Below are 16,499 nucleotides of genomic sequence, written 5' to 3'. Positions count from 1 at the left end.
TGAGAGAATGGAGAATTCACATAGGCCAGGTCTCTCACAGTTGCCTGGAGACACTGTCATAAGAGTATGAAATATCGAAAAGCTCTGTGGAGGAAGGTGAGATTCCATTCTAAGCTGCTCAGCTCCTGAGTGTGAGGAGCCGGCAAAGTAAAAAGTGATTTAACTTGTGAGCAGAAAAATGAAAATAATGAGACCACAGAAAACAAAATAAGGTTACTTAAATGAGAGAAGAATGAGGCATAAGGGTGGAAATGATAAGCCACAGAAACTGGAGAGGCTGTGGAGAAAGGGGAACCCTCCTACACTGCTGGTGGGAATGCAGTTTGGTACAGCCACTATGGAAAACAGTATGGAGATTCCTCAAAAGACTAGGAATAGACTTACCATACGAGCCAGGAATCCCACTCCTGGGCATATATTCAGAAGGAACCCTACTTCAGGATGACACCTGCACCCCAATGTTCATAGCAGCACCATTTACAATAGCCAAAACATGGAAACAGCCTAAATGTCCATCAACAGGTGACTGGATAAAGAAGAAGTGGTATATTTATACAATGGAATACTACTCAGCCATAAAAATCGACAACATAATGCCATTTGCAGCAACGTGGATGCTCCTGGAGAATGTCATTCTAAGTGAAGTAAGCCAGAAAGAGAAAAAAAAATACCGTATGAGATCGCTCATATGTGGAATCTAAAAAAACAAAAACAAAAACAAAAACAAATAAACAAACAAACAAAAACAAAGCGTAAATACAGGACAGAAATAGACTCATAGACAGAGAATACAGACTTGTGGTTGCCAGGGGGGCAGAGGGTGGGAAGGGACAAACTGGGATTTCAAAATTGTAGAATAGATAAAAAAGATTATATTGTATAGCACAGGGAAGTATACACAAAATGTTATGATAACTCACAGAAAAAAAAATGTGACAATGAGTGTGTATATGTCCATGAATGACTGAAAAATTGTGCTGAACACTGGAATTTGACACAACATTGTAAAATGATTATAAATCAATAAAAAAATGTTAAAAAAAAGAACTTCAAAATAACAACACTGCAAATTATATATGAAGGCAAATGGAATCTTGAGCAAGTACTACCTGCTCAAGATTCTCCAATTTCTACTTCCTTAAGTGAAAGTAAGCAATTTGTACTAAAACTTAGGTATTGAAATATACTAAAGGTGGCACTGTTGCCTCATGTTAACCAGATGCCAAACTTTCTAAAATTTTATAATAGAAATATTCTAGGTTGTACATGGCCATGTTTCAAGCCTTACATTTTGTCATATGTTATAAAGATATAATTTTTTGGAGAAAAATTAAATTATATATTTTATTTCTCATAGAAATTAAATGTTGAGTTTAAATCAGAAAATAGGGCAACATTTCTATTTAATTTACATAAAATTTTAAATTAGTCTGGTGTATTCATAAAAAACACATGATTTTTTTTGATGTAAAGTATTTATAATTGAAAAGTAAGCTAAGGTGATAATTTGAGGACATTTATAACTTAATTTTTCTAAAATATATCACACTTCTAAGGTTAAAGTTTATAAGTTGTAAATATATTTGACAAAAGTGGTCATATTGATATGTTTTAATTTGAACAAATTGGCTACCTAAAAAAACACATTTATAAACATGAAATTAGAGAATTCAAAAGCCACTTAACTTTCAAAAAGATTGGCCAACATATTCTTTCAAATGGAAAATTTTCCTAGTGCACTTAAAATACAATTCAATCCTGAATTTCTTTGCTACTTTAAGCAAAAAATTATATTAAGTGATGCAAGGTATCATTTATTTTTCAGCAGCTGCTCATTCACACATAAAATTGTCAAATGTAATGTCAAAAAAGAAGACATATAATTATTCCTAAAGACTTAATTTTCTATTTGGAATACACAATAATGATAAAACCATTTTTTCAAGTATTAATAGGTTCTAGGAACTTTATATATATATTATTTTGAAACTTTACAACAACTTTGAAAGAGAGGCATTGTTATATAATACAGGAGTTATTCTAATTTTGCAGATAATAACCCAGTTTCAGGTAGTTGAATATACAGTAGTTTAGCCACTAGGCTATATTTCTCCATTTAATGTTAACTTCCTGTTAAAAACTGAATTCATATTATCAATTTTGTACCCAAACCAGGATCTACATTTTACATTATTCCAGATCTACATTTTAAATTACGCTACTGTGTTCAGGTATTGAAATTCCACCTGTGTTAGACAATTTGAACTTGAGAAACAAACAAGCTGTACATTACATCCTCAGGACCTATTTATCTTATGACTGGAATTTTGTACCTGTTGAGGACATTTGCCCTTTTTCTATACTCCCTGGCCACCTCTCTGGCAACCACCAATATGTTCTATGTTTCTGTGAGTTCTGTTATTTCAGATTCCACATACAAATGAGATCATGCAGCATTTGTTTTTCTCTGTCTGACTTATTTTCTTTTATCAAGCGTTCATGTTGCTGCAACATGATTTTCCTTCTTTTTATGGCTGAATAATATTCCATTGTGTATACATACCACAATTTCTTTATCCATGCATCCACCAATAGGTGCTTAGGTTGTTTCCATGTCTTGGCCATTGTAAATAATGCTGCAGTGAACATGAAGGTGCAGATATCTCTTGAAGACATTGATTTCATTTCCTTGATATACACATTCAGAAGCGAAATTCTTAGATCATTTGGTAGTTCTAGTTTTAATTTTTTGAGAAATCTTCATACTGTTTTCCATAGTGTAGCCACATTTCCGTTAACAGTATTTCTCCATATTCTCACCAATACCTGGCATCTCCTATCTTTTTGGTAACAACCATTCTAAGAAATGTGAGGTGATATCTCCTTGTGGTTTTGAATTTCATTTCCTAAATTAGTAGTCACGTTGAGCATTTTTTTGTGTGTCTGTCATTTGTATGTCTTTCTTGGAAAAATGTCTATTCAGGTATGTTTTTTAAATGGATTGATCTTTTTTTGATATTGAGTTGTGTGAATTCTTTATATATTTTGGATATTAACTTTTTATCAGATAAATGGTTTGCAAATACCTTCTCCAATTCCATAAGTTGTTTTTTGTTTTATTGATGGATTCCTTTGCTGTGCAGAAGCTTTTTAGTTTGAAGCAATCTTACTTGTTTATTTTTGCTTTTGTTGCTTATGCTTTTGGTATCAAATCCAAAGAAAATCATTGCCAAGACTAATGTCAAGGGTTTTATTCCCTATGTTTTCTTCTAAAGGTTTTATGATTTCAAGTCTTTAATCCATTTTGAATTGATTTTTGTGTATAGCGTAAGATGGGGGTCAGGTTTCATTCCTTTGCATGTGGCTGTCTGGTTTTCCCAGCGCCATTTATTGAAGAGACTATACTTACCCTGTTGTATATTCTTGGTTCCACTGTTACAAATTAACTGTCCATATAGGAGAGTGTTTATCTCCAGTTTCTTGATTCTGTCCATTGGTCTATGTGTCTGTTTTTATGCCAAACCATATTATTTTGTTTACCATATGTTTGAAATTAGGATTTTCAATGTCTTCAGACTTTTGTTTTTCTTTTTTTTTAACATTTTTTATTGATTTATAATCATTTTACAATGTTGTGTCAAATTCCAGTGTTCAGCACAATTTTTCAGTCACTCATGGACATATACACACTCATTGTCACATTTCATAACATTTTGTGTATATTTCCCTGTGCTATACAGTGTAATCTTGTTTATCTATTCTACAATTTTGAAATCCCAGTCTATCCCTTCCCACCCTCCACCCCCTTGGTAACCACAAGACTTTTGTTTTTCTTAAGATTGCTTTGGTTATTCAGAATATTTTGTAGTTCTATCTGAATTTTAGGATTTTATTTTTTCTGTGAGAAATGCCACTGAAATTTTGATAGGGACTGCAATGAACCTAGAGATGGCTGTGGATAGTATCAAATTTTAAAAATACTGGATTGGAAGCCAGACCTTCAGGCAGCAGCTTTTAAAGTAAGCAAAAAACCTCTTTCAGGGAAGAAAAAGGCCATAGGCGTTTCTGCCTGCTCTCTCTGCACTGAGCCCTGGAGGCCACAACATCCTTGTAAGCCTATTAAGAGCTGTCTCTTTGTTTGCAAATAGTCCTGTGGGTCTTGTGGACACAAGCCCTATTGTCTTTTAGAGCTAGGTGTTTTGGGTACCACTCACTCAGGTGGAAGTTTTAAAGGGGGGGGGGGCACTAGATGTTTGGTCCAAATCCTTTGCTTTGGGAGTTGAGATTTCCTTTCCAACTGTATTTTGCCATTCTGGGTGTGGGGTTTATGGCGAGCGTGTATCTCGATCTTTCAGACACGTCTTGGTATGAGTTTTTTCTCATTTGCCTGATGTGTAGGAGTTAATCAGCTAGGTTCTGGGTTTCTTTAAGAAGCAATTGCTCTTTCTGTATCTGTGTCTGTGGGAGGAGGTTAAGTTCAGGAGCATCCTATATCATCATCTTAAACCAGAACTCTCAGCTTTCAACTTTTCTGAGTAAATATTAAAGAGCACAATTACTGGATTTTATAGTGTCGACAAAAAAATTAATCAGTCGATCTAAGAGAGAAATGGAAAATTTTATTCTAGCCAAATTGAGGATTAGAACTCAGGAACAGCATCTCAGAAAGCTCCAAGAGCTCTTCCATCCATGAGAAGTCAGGGGACAGTTACATACAGTTTTTAAGACGGGGGGCTGTGCACTAAATGACATATTATTGACAGCATACACAATCCAGATCTAAGTGTCATAGTGGCCCCTTACAAATCAAAAAGGAATGCTGTCTTTTAAGGGTTTGTCTTGTTCATGCTAAGAGAATGTTGCTTTTTACAGTTGAGAACGTATTTCTGCTGATGGGGGACGTCTGGTAGGCACATAAGACAGATAGATACACAACGCAACGCACAGGAGAGGGGAGAGAGGAGGCCAAAAGGCAGAGAAAAGGTTTTATGTTTAAGTTTGTCTGGTCTTGTCATGAAATGTGAATTTTATTTCACAATAGTAAGCGTATTTTTAGTTTCATAAGAAACCAAAAAACTGTATTCCAAATTGGCTGTACCATTTTGTATTCCCACCACCAGTGTATGAGAATTCCTGTTATTCTGCATCCTCCCCAGCTTTTGGTGTAGTATTATGCTCTTTTGTACTGTATAGTTTTATTTTGAAAATGATGTATTTATGTTCACTTTTATGATTAGGCAATCTTGCTTAAAATTTGAAAAGAATATACATCAAAAATACCCAATCCTTTAGATTTAATTATTTTATTGAGTAATGTGATATAAAGCTTAGGAGTAGAGACTATTTGAATTTTTTTTTAATCTAAATCATCAAACTATCATTTTCTGCTCAGGAATATTGAGAGTAGTTAATATTTTGTAAATGTAAACCTGAATCCTCTTTCAGTAGGATATTCTCTATCCTTTAAATATTTTAAAAACTCACCTTTAGGGTTCATTTTCTCAACAACTTGGACACATATAATTTTATAACTAGAAGAGTTTCCTGTACATTTCTTAGAGATTCATCAAGTAATTTTACCCAACTGGACAACAATTTGTTTAAACTAGGCCTAAACAATCAGGTATTTTTCCCTTTTAGAAACAAAACACTAAAGATTTTGAGGCATGTAATCAATGAGCAGAATAGGAACTGCCAGTACACTAAAGTACAAGCTGCAAGCAACAATGTTTTAATAATTACATAACAAATTTACTGTTAAATATTTGTGTAAGATATGAAACACATGAAAAGCATTTAGGGTGACATACCTTTGCTATCATTTTTCTCTAAGTCTTTTAGTGCTTGAACAAACATCAATTGACTTTCAGTGAGAGGCCAACTGTTATACAACACTGAACACTGTATGATATACTTGTATACCTGTGAAATAAAGTGCAGCGTTTAAACACAAACATCACTGATCAACACAGTGTGTGCCTAACAATTTATTGTTTTAGGCACATAATACATGCATATTTTCTAGATCAGACAATAGTAATTTAATGAAATGCTGTCAGATAGTTTCCAAAATTCTGTAATACCATAGTCTATGAAAGTTTATCCTCACATCGCCACCAATATCTACAGTCACATATTCTAGTATTTACAGTTTTTTGCATTCATGTTTGTAAATGAAATTTATTTATTTTACTTTTGTTACTTATCAAGTTTTAGAATCAGAGTTACATTAATCTCGTAAAAAGATTTTTAAGGTTTGTATTGTTTTTCTGTTTTTTGGAACAATCTACTCCTCAAAAGTCTGTTAGACTTTCACAGGACAGCCTGTAAAGCCATTTAGGCCTATGGCTTTTTGGAAAGGTAAGACTTGATCATTTCAGTTTTATTACTCTTATTTATTCCTATTATTCTTATTATTTCCTATTTTCTATTTTCTGGTGGAACAGCTATGCCATTCCTCCTCCTACTCCAGGAACTTTACATTTAAAACAATTTTTCTAAGTTTTAAATTGGCTAGCATAGAGTTGTATACCATAAATAAAATTTTTCTTAAAGCCTGGTGTTTGCATTTATATCTCCACTCTACTGTTTTGTTCTGTATTTGATTCATTTATATTTTTTTTCTGTTTCTTACTTGATAGGTCAAACAAGAAGCATGTCAACTGTATTAATCTTAAAAAATGTTTAAGGTTTATTAATCTTCCTAAATTTTGTTCTCCATTTCATTGATTTCTATCCTCATTTGTATTAAAACCTTTTCCTCTTATTTTGAGTTATGCTTTTACTCTTTTTCCTATCTGTTTGTTTCAATAGCTTAGTTCAGTTGTTTTAATCATTTATATTTTCTGATGAATTAATTTAAAAGTAAACATTCTACTGAACACTACTTTAGACGGCTAACAAATTTTGATTTGCAGCTTTTTTATTTTTATTGAATCCTTTGTAGTTCATAATTACTTTTTGAATGATTTTTTAAACTAAAGTATTATTTAGTACATTTTACTTTGTTTCCACATTTATGGGATTGTAGGCTGTTAATTATTAATATTTATATTATTGTCTTATGTTAAGATAACCTTTATACAATATAGTTTGTTTTTATTGAGGCTTCCTATGTGTTCTATGAAAAAGTATATTTTTTTATTAGGCGAAGTGTTCTATATGGGTATCTGAAGGATTAAGCTTATGCCTAATATTTCAAATCCTAATGATCAAATGTATTTTTTTTTTCAACTTGATCTACTAGCTTCTGAAAGGTGGCTGTCCATATTCTTATTAACAGCCAACTATTACTTGTTAACTAATTAATTTTCTCTGTAGTTCTAATAGTTTTTGCTTTTTACGTACTGAGTCTGGGCAGTGAGGTGCGATATGTTAGTCATGGTCATATTTACTTACTTCCTTTTATCTTTATATAATATCCCCCATGAATTCTATTACTGAGATATTAAGATACCATCACAGCTCTCTCCTGGTTGGAGTTTAAACTTTCTGTGCCATTTTCTTTAAAAAATGTCACTTTTAGACTATTTAGAGTTGGATCTTATTCTTTAAACTTAACTTTAAAATATTACCCTTTTAACTGATTAATAATCCATTTGTGTTTATTCTAATTACTGTCATATTAGGACATTTCTGGCATTCCACTTTTATTTCTTTTAACTAACTAATTAATTAATTAATTATTTTCTTGGTTTCCAATGAATAGATCATGTTTTCTTTGCTGCTTTAAGTTATATGCATTGTCCTATATTTCTTCAATTTAAGGCACTTACAACTCAGTTTTTATTTATATGTGACCTTTTTGAAAGTTTCATAACGTCTTAACTCACATATAACGTAAGATGATCACATCTACATTATAGGGTTAGTGTAAATCTGCCACGTATTTTAAAATCTTGGCACAGAGAGAATTTTCGTAATGTTTAATTCTTCAGTTCTGGGTATATACTAGCGGCATTAGATATAGAAAGTATTATATACATTGACAATTTTTAGGGAAGTAATTGTTGCAACGTATGTTACATTTTTAGGAGCAGTATTATTGAGCAATTCTTTTTAACGTGAAATACCTGCTGTGACGTGCTCGCGTTTTCTTCTGTGGTGGGTACACAGGTCGTTTCCTCATCCACAATAGGCTGACCAGTGTCAATTGCACTTCCAAGTCTTTTATAGTATTTCTGACTTCCCTGGGCAGATTTCTTCTTAATGTAAAATTCTTGCTCCTTCTTAGGTGCAGCATGACTTAAAAGAATTTGCTTGCTAGCTGAATATGAAAAATACTATGTTTAAGTTGAAATATATGGAATGCATAGTTATTGCCGACTGTGTTGTTTAGTTATAACCCTCTATAAAATACCCAAAGGAACAGGTCAATTTGTGTTTTTTTAATGAGCTGAAAACCAACATCACAGGCTTCTGGGAAATGTTCTGGTCCTAAAAAAACTATAATAGTATATGACTTGCATAGAGTAATGCATATTCTGAGCAACCAATGATTGCTAAAAGAATATACAACAACTGGATAATTTCTCCTTCACTCAGTGCCACTTGAATGACACAATTAACACCACAAACTTTGACTTCTTCTCTGTTTAATATTATATGTGAGTATATTTTTTAATGCTTAATTTCTACATTCATTATTTTGTAATTAACAGGTAATATAAGTACCACTGGAAGGGATACAAATAGATATGTGCTGGATGTTAATTAACTCATCAAACATGTATTAAGGGAACACAAGAGAATGACACAGGGAAATCCCAATTCCAGCCATGACAGAATAATGACCACGATTTATTTTCACACCATAAAAAAATGCCAAAATTGGACAAAACACATAAAGCAACTGCTTCCAGCCATTGGCCAACTGCCAGCCCAGGACTGTGACCCTTGAGAGAAGGGCAACAATCAAGATGATTTCTCCACTTCCCCAGATTTCTGCCTGTGAGCACCTTCTCACCTGTGGCACAGGGAAATAGAGTCTGAACAGTGAACAGCTGTGCTGTCAGGTTCAGGAAGCAAAGACTAGAATTTGAGGCTTCTGAGATAATTAAAATTGTGAGGCAGGGTACCACAGAGGAGGCATCTGAGGAGCAAAGAACTCAGAAACATGCATAGGGATCCACTTGAGTATGTAGCCGAATGCTAAATTTCGTTTGTACAAATACTTAACAATGCCTGGTAAACAATTACTGGAAGATTGTGAGTTTAATGGAGATTCCGAAGGTTGCACAGCACTGAGAGACATTGGTGAAATGAACAAAATTTAATGAAAACACAGGACATTCAGTTGAAATTCAAACAAGGCTATTCTTTAAGAGTAGAACTACCCTAACCCTAGAGTAATAGAAACTCTAGACCTGACTGAAGAAAGCTTAGAACCAAGTCTTGATAGGATTAAGCTAAACTGTAAATAAATTGTCTGCCAGAACAAAATTCCACATTCTTTTGATGAAGACAGCGTAATCTAGAGTCTTTGTAATGTAGCAGATTTAATGGGCCTCATACTATACAAACAGCACTTGAGAAAAAAGTCAATATAAATAATCCCATAGCTGACATAGATACTGAGCTTAGCAAAAGGACTTTAAAATAGCTATTAAAAAATGTGTTAAAGATCTGAGGGAAAAGGTTGACATAATGAAAGGACAAATGATGAATATTAACAGGAAACTGAACTATATAAAATGAAATTCTAGATCTGACTGTAAGTGAAATGAGACATTCCTGTATGGACTTAAACATTGTCAAATTTAGAAGAAAAGATTAGTAAATGTGAAAATAATCTAAATGGAAGCAAAGAATACAGAAAAAATTGAACAGAGGCTAAGTGACCCACGGTATGATATTGTAGCGGGTGGAAGAGTGAACCCCCCCTAAAAAAAGAAATATATCTACTCAAAACCTCAGAATGTAACCTTATTTGACACAAGGATGTTTGCAGCTATAATCAGTAAGGATCCCAAGATGAGATCAAACTGGATTAGAGCGGGCCCTCAATCCAGTGGTAAGCATCTTTAAAAGAGAAAAGGAGAAGACACAGATACACAGAAAGAAAGCCATGTGAAGACATGGGCAGACATCGGCAGAGTTATGCTCCTACAAGGCAAGAAACCCTAGGAGCCGCCAATAGCTAGCAGAGACAAGGAAAGATTCTGTTGCAGGGACTTCAAAGGAGATGTGGCCCTGATCAAACCTTGATTTTGGACTTCTGCCCTCCAGAACTGTGAGACAATACATTTTTGTTGTTTCAAGCCCCCCAGTTTGTAGTAATTTGCTAACAGCAGCCCTAGGAAATGCATACAGATATCAAATAATATAATTCATGTGTATTCTTAGTCCTAAAAGGAGCTTCTATAAAAATAAAATAAAATACTTAAGTATAAATTTAATAAACTATTTGTAAAATCTGTACATTGAAGGCATAAAACATTGTTAAGAGAAATTAAAAATATACTGCGTTCATGGACCAGAAAACTGTTTTGGTAAGATGCCAATACACCCCAAGTTTAACATGATGCCAATTAAAATCTAAAGCTATACACCAAGATTTTATACCATGGAATAATACTCAGCATATAAAAAAGGAATAGCAGTAACATAGATGTATCTTATAAAACATTATGTTGAGCTAAAGATACTGGTGCCAAAGGACTATTTACAGTTTTCCAATTTCATGAAGTTCTAGAACAGACAAAAGTAGTTAATTGTGATGGAAATGAGAACAATGGTTATGGGATGGGGAATTGAATGGAAATAGCCTGAGGGATATTTCCTGGGTGACAGAAATGTTCTCTATCTTGTAAAGGGTGTGGTCACACTGGTACATGCACTTATCAAGACTCATCAGCTTATATCTGTGCTTTTTGCTATATTTAAATTATTCTTCAATAAAAAAAAGAATGACACAAAGTCCCTGTCCTAGTACATGCCTTCATTACTTCCTTCAGACATTTAGTCATTCATTCATAACCCACTCATTATCAAAGATACTCGGAAAAAAATGAAAAGAGAAAAACTTTTCTTTAATATATGATAATCTACACATCAATTTGAAAAAAAATACCAACTAATTCCAACAGAAAAATGAGAAAAGCACTTAAAATTTTTTTCAAAGAAGGAAATATAAAAGGAGAATATATAAAATATATAAAAACATGTTTAAATCTCACTAATGATAAGTTAAATATAAATAAATCCTTGTAGCATTCAGATTGAAATCAAGAAATATGAAAAACCAAGAAATGCGATAACTCACTGTCATTTAAGGGAGTATAGACAAAAGAAGATAAATTTACACAAACTCAATGGAGGGCAATTTGACAATATATGCCAAAATTAAAACTGCATGTGCCCACAGACCCAATAGTTCTACTTCCAAGAATTTATCTAATATATGTATATATATGTTCAGAAAATTACATACACAGATTTTTTTAAAAAATTCAACACTGTTTATAAAACTAATGATTTGAATGACCACAAATCATTATCAGTAGGAGATTGGTTACATTAATTATGATACATCATCAGCAAAATTGAGCCTTAAACAACCATATGAAATAAAATATTTTACTATTCCTCATTCATAGTACTTCCTCAAACACTCAATTGCTTAGATGATGGATTTTGTGGAAAATTACAAATTTTATATTACCCCTACAGCATGAGTACTGGTCACTAAGATATCATAAGATGTTATTCCTGAAAATTACGTAAACTATAAAGACATCTTTAAAATTCCCAGGAGATACTATAAAACTGAAAGAGGCCCATATTTAAGATTTCTGTTACTGATTCACTTCAAAGCCTTCAATATCTTTGCAATGGAATTTATTTCTTCTTTAGTACCATGTAATGTTTACATACTGTAGTCTGTCATAGTCTGTTCCACTACAAATATAGCACAAACGCACACACACACACACACCACTTTTTCTGTATGTAGTTTTGCTGAGGGTACTCCAGAAATATACATGGTAAAAAATTCATAAATGGATATGTTTTCAAGAGAAGCATCTGAAAAGTATTTAGAAAGAAAAAAGAATTTCAATGCCTGCTTATATAATTCACAAACAAAAATTAATAGCATCCTTTTAAAAATAATATCCTGTTTGAAATCTAAATAAAGAAAAAATCTAACTCACAATAACTATCAATTTCTATGGAGAAAACTTTCAATCTTTTCTGTGAAACATAGAAGAGTTCATGAATAAATAGAAAGAAATGGCCTTTACTTGCATACAAGTTCAGTATTATAAAGGTGTTAGTTTCCCTTAAATTAATTAATCAATATATTCAAGATAATCAGAAAGAAAACAATTTTTTGGCATGGTTTGAGGGGAATTAAAAAATCGTATTAGAGTTCATCTAGAAATACAAATATTAAAATAGAAATGCCTGGTAAAAGAAGAACAATCTTGGCTAATGGCTCTAATTTGGGGTCAACTTCTGAATTATGTTTCAGTCAGCTTTCTACTCCATTTGGCTGTCGCTTTCTTTGCCAGAAGGAAACTCATAACAGTGCTTTAAATGTTTGTGCATAATTCTCTTTTTAATGGTAATTTTTGAAGTGAAATAATGATAAGCTATATGATAAACTATAAACAGTGTTTGCCTCAATGAATATAAATCAAAAGATTTGGAGAGTAATGTTGAGGGTAAATAGTTACTTGAACAAAAAACATGAGGTTATAAACAATATAGGAGAGTTGCACATTAGTGCCTGCTGAAGTTTAAGGTATCCCTGTGTGAAGTAAAGTAAAAAGAAACCTGTACAGAATGGATTAGAAAAAAGAAAACTTTTAAGTCATCTTAAAGAGTAAGAGAGCATTTGGGCTAGGAAAACCTGACAGTACCCTAATGGTCTTAACATACCTGGAAAATATATAAAAATTTGGTCTTTTATTATATGAACTTATCTGAGTAAAAATACATAAAAGGCGCAGGCAGATTGGAATGAAAACCCACAAAGCAGTAATGTGAACTGAGTTCTGAAAACGACCCAGGGGAAAGTCATGAATGAAAGGGAAGTGATGGGAGAAAAGGAGACATGATCAAAAGAACTGCTTAATTTGCAGCTTTACCCAAGCTCCGTCTTTCTAATATAACATAGGATATTTCCCACCTCCCTGTGTCTAAAGCATGATGCCTGTGCCCTAATTGTGTCATCACAACGTGGTTTCTTCTCAATTCTCTGCTCCTCCAAATTCGTATTCATATTGAAAAGGAATGTTTCCTGCAATGACAACTCACACACTGTTTCCAGGATCAATAAGAGAGGAGAAAGAGAGCCCTGACTTGAGTGCAACTATTTTATAAAGGGGGAAAAAAAAAGAAAGAAAGAAATGTATAAATATTAGACAGAAAATAGGTAAAGATAACAGTTCTACTTAGTAACTTGCTTGTCTGCTTGAGATAATCAGCTAAACACTATCGGGATTAATGAGAGTTCAGGAGGAGTCCTGGCCATCACATAGTTATGCAAAGGTCAGCTAGAAAATATAATCAATTTTAAAATAAAACATGATGGCAAGATTCAGAAAAAGTATATTTATCAAAATAAATGTAAATGGATTACATTATCTCATTTCAGAGACTAGAATCTTGAACTGAATAGGAAAAAATACCAATTTATAAGAGACAAGTTGAAAAACTAGATGCATGAACCAAAATGAACAAGCAAATGATAACAAATGAAAGAATCAGTGTTAATATCAGACCACCTATAAAGGTGAAAAAAGGTTGCTTTATGTTCATTTAAAAAATATAACAGATAAATATATATAAAGTAAATGTAGAACTTCATGCAACTAGCAACATAATATAGAAATATGTGAAGTGAAAAATATTAGAGATAAAGTTTTACACATTTTACAAAGAAAGTAGGAGATCTTAATGTATTTTTCACAGAAACTTACATACCAATAAGATAAAATGAAAATTGAAATTTTTAAGTATCACAGTTAGCATTTTATTTTTATTAGAGAGTATGTATATGTGTGTGTATGTATTCTGACATCAAGTTATTTACCTCCAAAATAAAGCATAAGTGTTTTTTATAAACCTCATTGTAAGCCTAACCAACACTAATCTGAATCAGGCCACAGGAAGAACATCTATCCAATCCTCAAAATAGAAGATACATAAGCCACACTAACTCCTTAAAACTTAATTATGTATTAACAACAAAAGACTAGCCAGAACAATTATTTAAAAATTATAAAAATACTAAAATGTTAAAAAGTTACAGAGAAAACCAAATTAAATCATAGATTATGGCCAACTATAACAATATTACACAGAAAATGGGCATTGTAGCTTGCTATTAAATGTAATATACAGCTATACTTAGAAAATTGTATATCAATATGTTTATTTAAAAACAAGACTTAAGACATACACTAAATTTTCAACTGGTGAAGCTAGAATAAAGAACATTAGACTAAATTTTTAAAGTAGAGGAAAAATTTTAAAGATAATATAAATATTGATCAATAGATTACAAATGTGAAAAAGCTACTAGTCTTCATTAATGAATCCAAGAGTTCATTCTAAGGAAAAAACAGGGAAACATCTGAAAAGGCTGATAAAGAATATATTTTAAAAAACACAAATAAAAATAATATTTAGAAATAATTATGAAGAACTTCACAAATTTTTAAAGAATCTTGTATATAAATATAGGCAGTTACATTTGAAATCCTAGATGAAACTGTCACTTTTAAATAAAACTATATATTGGAAAAATGAAAGTTTGAAAAATAACCATTGAAATTGTTAAAAAGATAATTAAAACTAAACTTTAAAACTTAAAAAAATGATTTCTGTAGTGTTTAAATGGCTTCCAAAATTAGAAATTTTCCAAATTAATTTCAAAAATTTGTCATAATTCTAACTTGAGAACCTGAAAAAGTAGTGCACACAGAGAGAGGAAAACACCCAAAAAGATATACAGTTAGTAATATAATTTAACAAACTAAATAAAATAGTGTATTCTACACATAGGATTGTATTAAAACATCATAGATGAATAGTTTATATTTCAAGAATTATTCTAATTAAAAATTATGAAATTCAAAGGGGTAAAATTTGATGATTTCTATAAACAACAAAAAAAGTAATTAGTGAAGTTCCAAATTCATTCCATATTAAGATTCTCAGCTATCAATAGAGAAAAGTTTCTTAAATGTTACACAGGGCAATTATTAGAAGTCAACAACAAACATAATACTTAATGGTAAATGCTATAAGCCTTCCTATTTAAGAAAAGGAAGTATATTTATTTAGCATAGGTTTGGGGATTCCAAACAATGCCACAAATAAGAAAAAGTTAGAATTTTAAGAAGAAATGCCAATGATCAAAACTGGTAAAATCCTAGTTTTGTTTGACATGAGAATGTGTAAAAGGACAATGGAGGCATAAAAGGCTAAAACACTAATAGTATTTTTTTCTGGATAGCATGCTTATACAAGGGATTTCCTGTTGCCTTGTTTATAATTTTCTATTTTTCAAATTTTCTACATTGCGCACATGTTATTTTTATAGTCAGAATCAAGTTATTAAAATAACTGAATGTGTCTCGCAGTATCACTGTTGTCCATTATTTCAGAACTAATTTTATTTTATTAATTAAAAGCTCTTGTAACTATTACAAGTAGTAACTTTAGTAACTTTAAAGTTTCCTTTAATTTTAATAAGTAGAATATCTTCTAAAAATAATGAATTGGGAATAAAAGAAGAGAAAAACTTTCAAAATAGTAAAAATCTATTTTTATTCAGAAATCTAAGAAGGCTCATGTAATAAGAAAATCTTTAAAGAATAGTTATAACAAATCTATTGATCTTCGAGACTAATCTGGCATACAAATGCAATAGTTGTTAAAAATATTTTCCTAGGATATCAAATTTTACTGATTTAAATCTTTACTTGCTATTTTATCTGAAAACATTTTTAAAATCAGTTACATAAACATCAATATCTGTTTATGAAACTAAATAACCAATTTTAAAAGCCACACTTACACTGGGAGCTCAAGGCTTTCTCACCCCCCAAGCAGTTAATTGCTGGAATTATAGCTTGGCCCTTCCCAGTTGCGCTCACGATAACGTCTTCATTTTCTAGGATCTGTAGCTTGACGAACGCATCTGGTTTGGACATGCGCACCTGTATGGTAACAGGATGTGGTAATGCAACCTTAAGTGAATACCTATAAAGAAAAACATTCGCCTTTAGAAGCCAGGATGTTGGTCTTTCCCCCAAATCAATAAAGGAAACTGTATCATTTGCTGATATGATAATCTACAAATAAAACCACTTTGTAAAGTCAGCTAAAATCCTGGAAATAAAGACTTTGGCAAAAGATCCCAATATGCTATGGTAAAATGAAGTAAGCACAGGAAGTTTATTATCATCACATGCCAAACAGGAAATGTAACTTTTTGTTTAGATATGATAAGCATTCACTTATAAAACTTTATAGACTGCAAACTA

General features: G+C 31.9%; 1 protein-coding gene across 6 annotated transcripts in view; it reads right to left on the bottom strand.

Moving 5' to 3' along the window:
• Positions 1-16,499, bottom strand: part of ADGB (androglobin) — a 155,079-nt gene that overhangs the window by 37,492 nt on the left and 101,088 nt on the right. For all 6 annotated transcript variants that reach the window (XM_072965998.1, XM_072965993.1, XM_072965994.1 and 3 more), the window contains 3 exons: positions 16,031-16,215; positions 8,073-8,266; positions 5,811-5,922 (listed from right to left, as the gene is read on the bottom strand). In XM_072965998.1, the coding sequence (XP_072822099.1) occupies positions 5,811-5,922; positions 8,073-8,266; positions 16,031-16,215 (491 nt within the window). The remainder of the gene's footprint in view (positions 1-5,810; positions 5,923-8,072; positions 8,267-16,030; positions 16,216-16,499) is intronic.

This window comes from Vicugna pacos, chromosome 8 (assembly GCF_048564905.1).
Source record: "Vicugna pacos chromosome 8, VicPac4, whole genome shotgun sequence".
Taxonomy (NCBI): domain Eukaryota; kingdom Metazoa; phylum Chordata; class Mammalia; order Artiodactyla; family Camelidae; genus Vicugna; species Vicugna pacos.
This window is presented reverse-complemented; position numbering and strand designations above follow the sequence as displayed.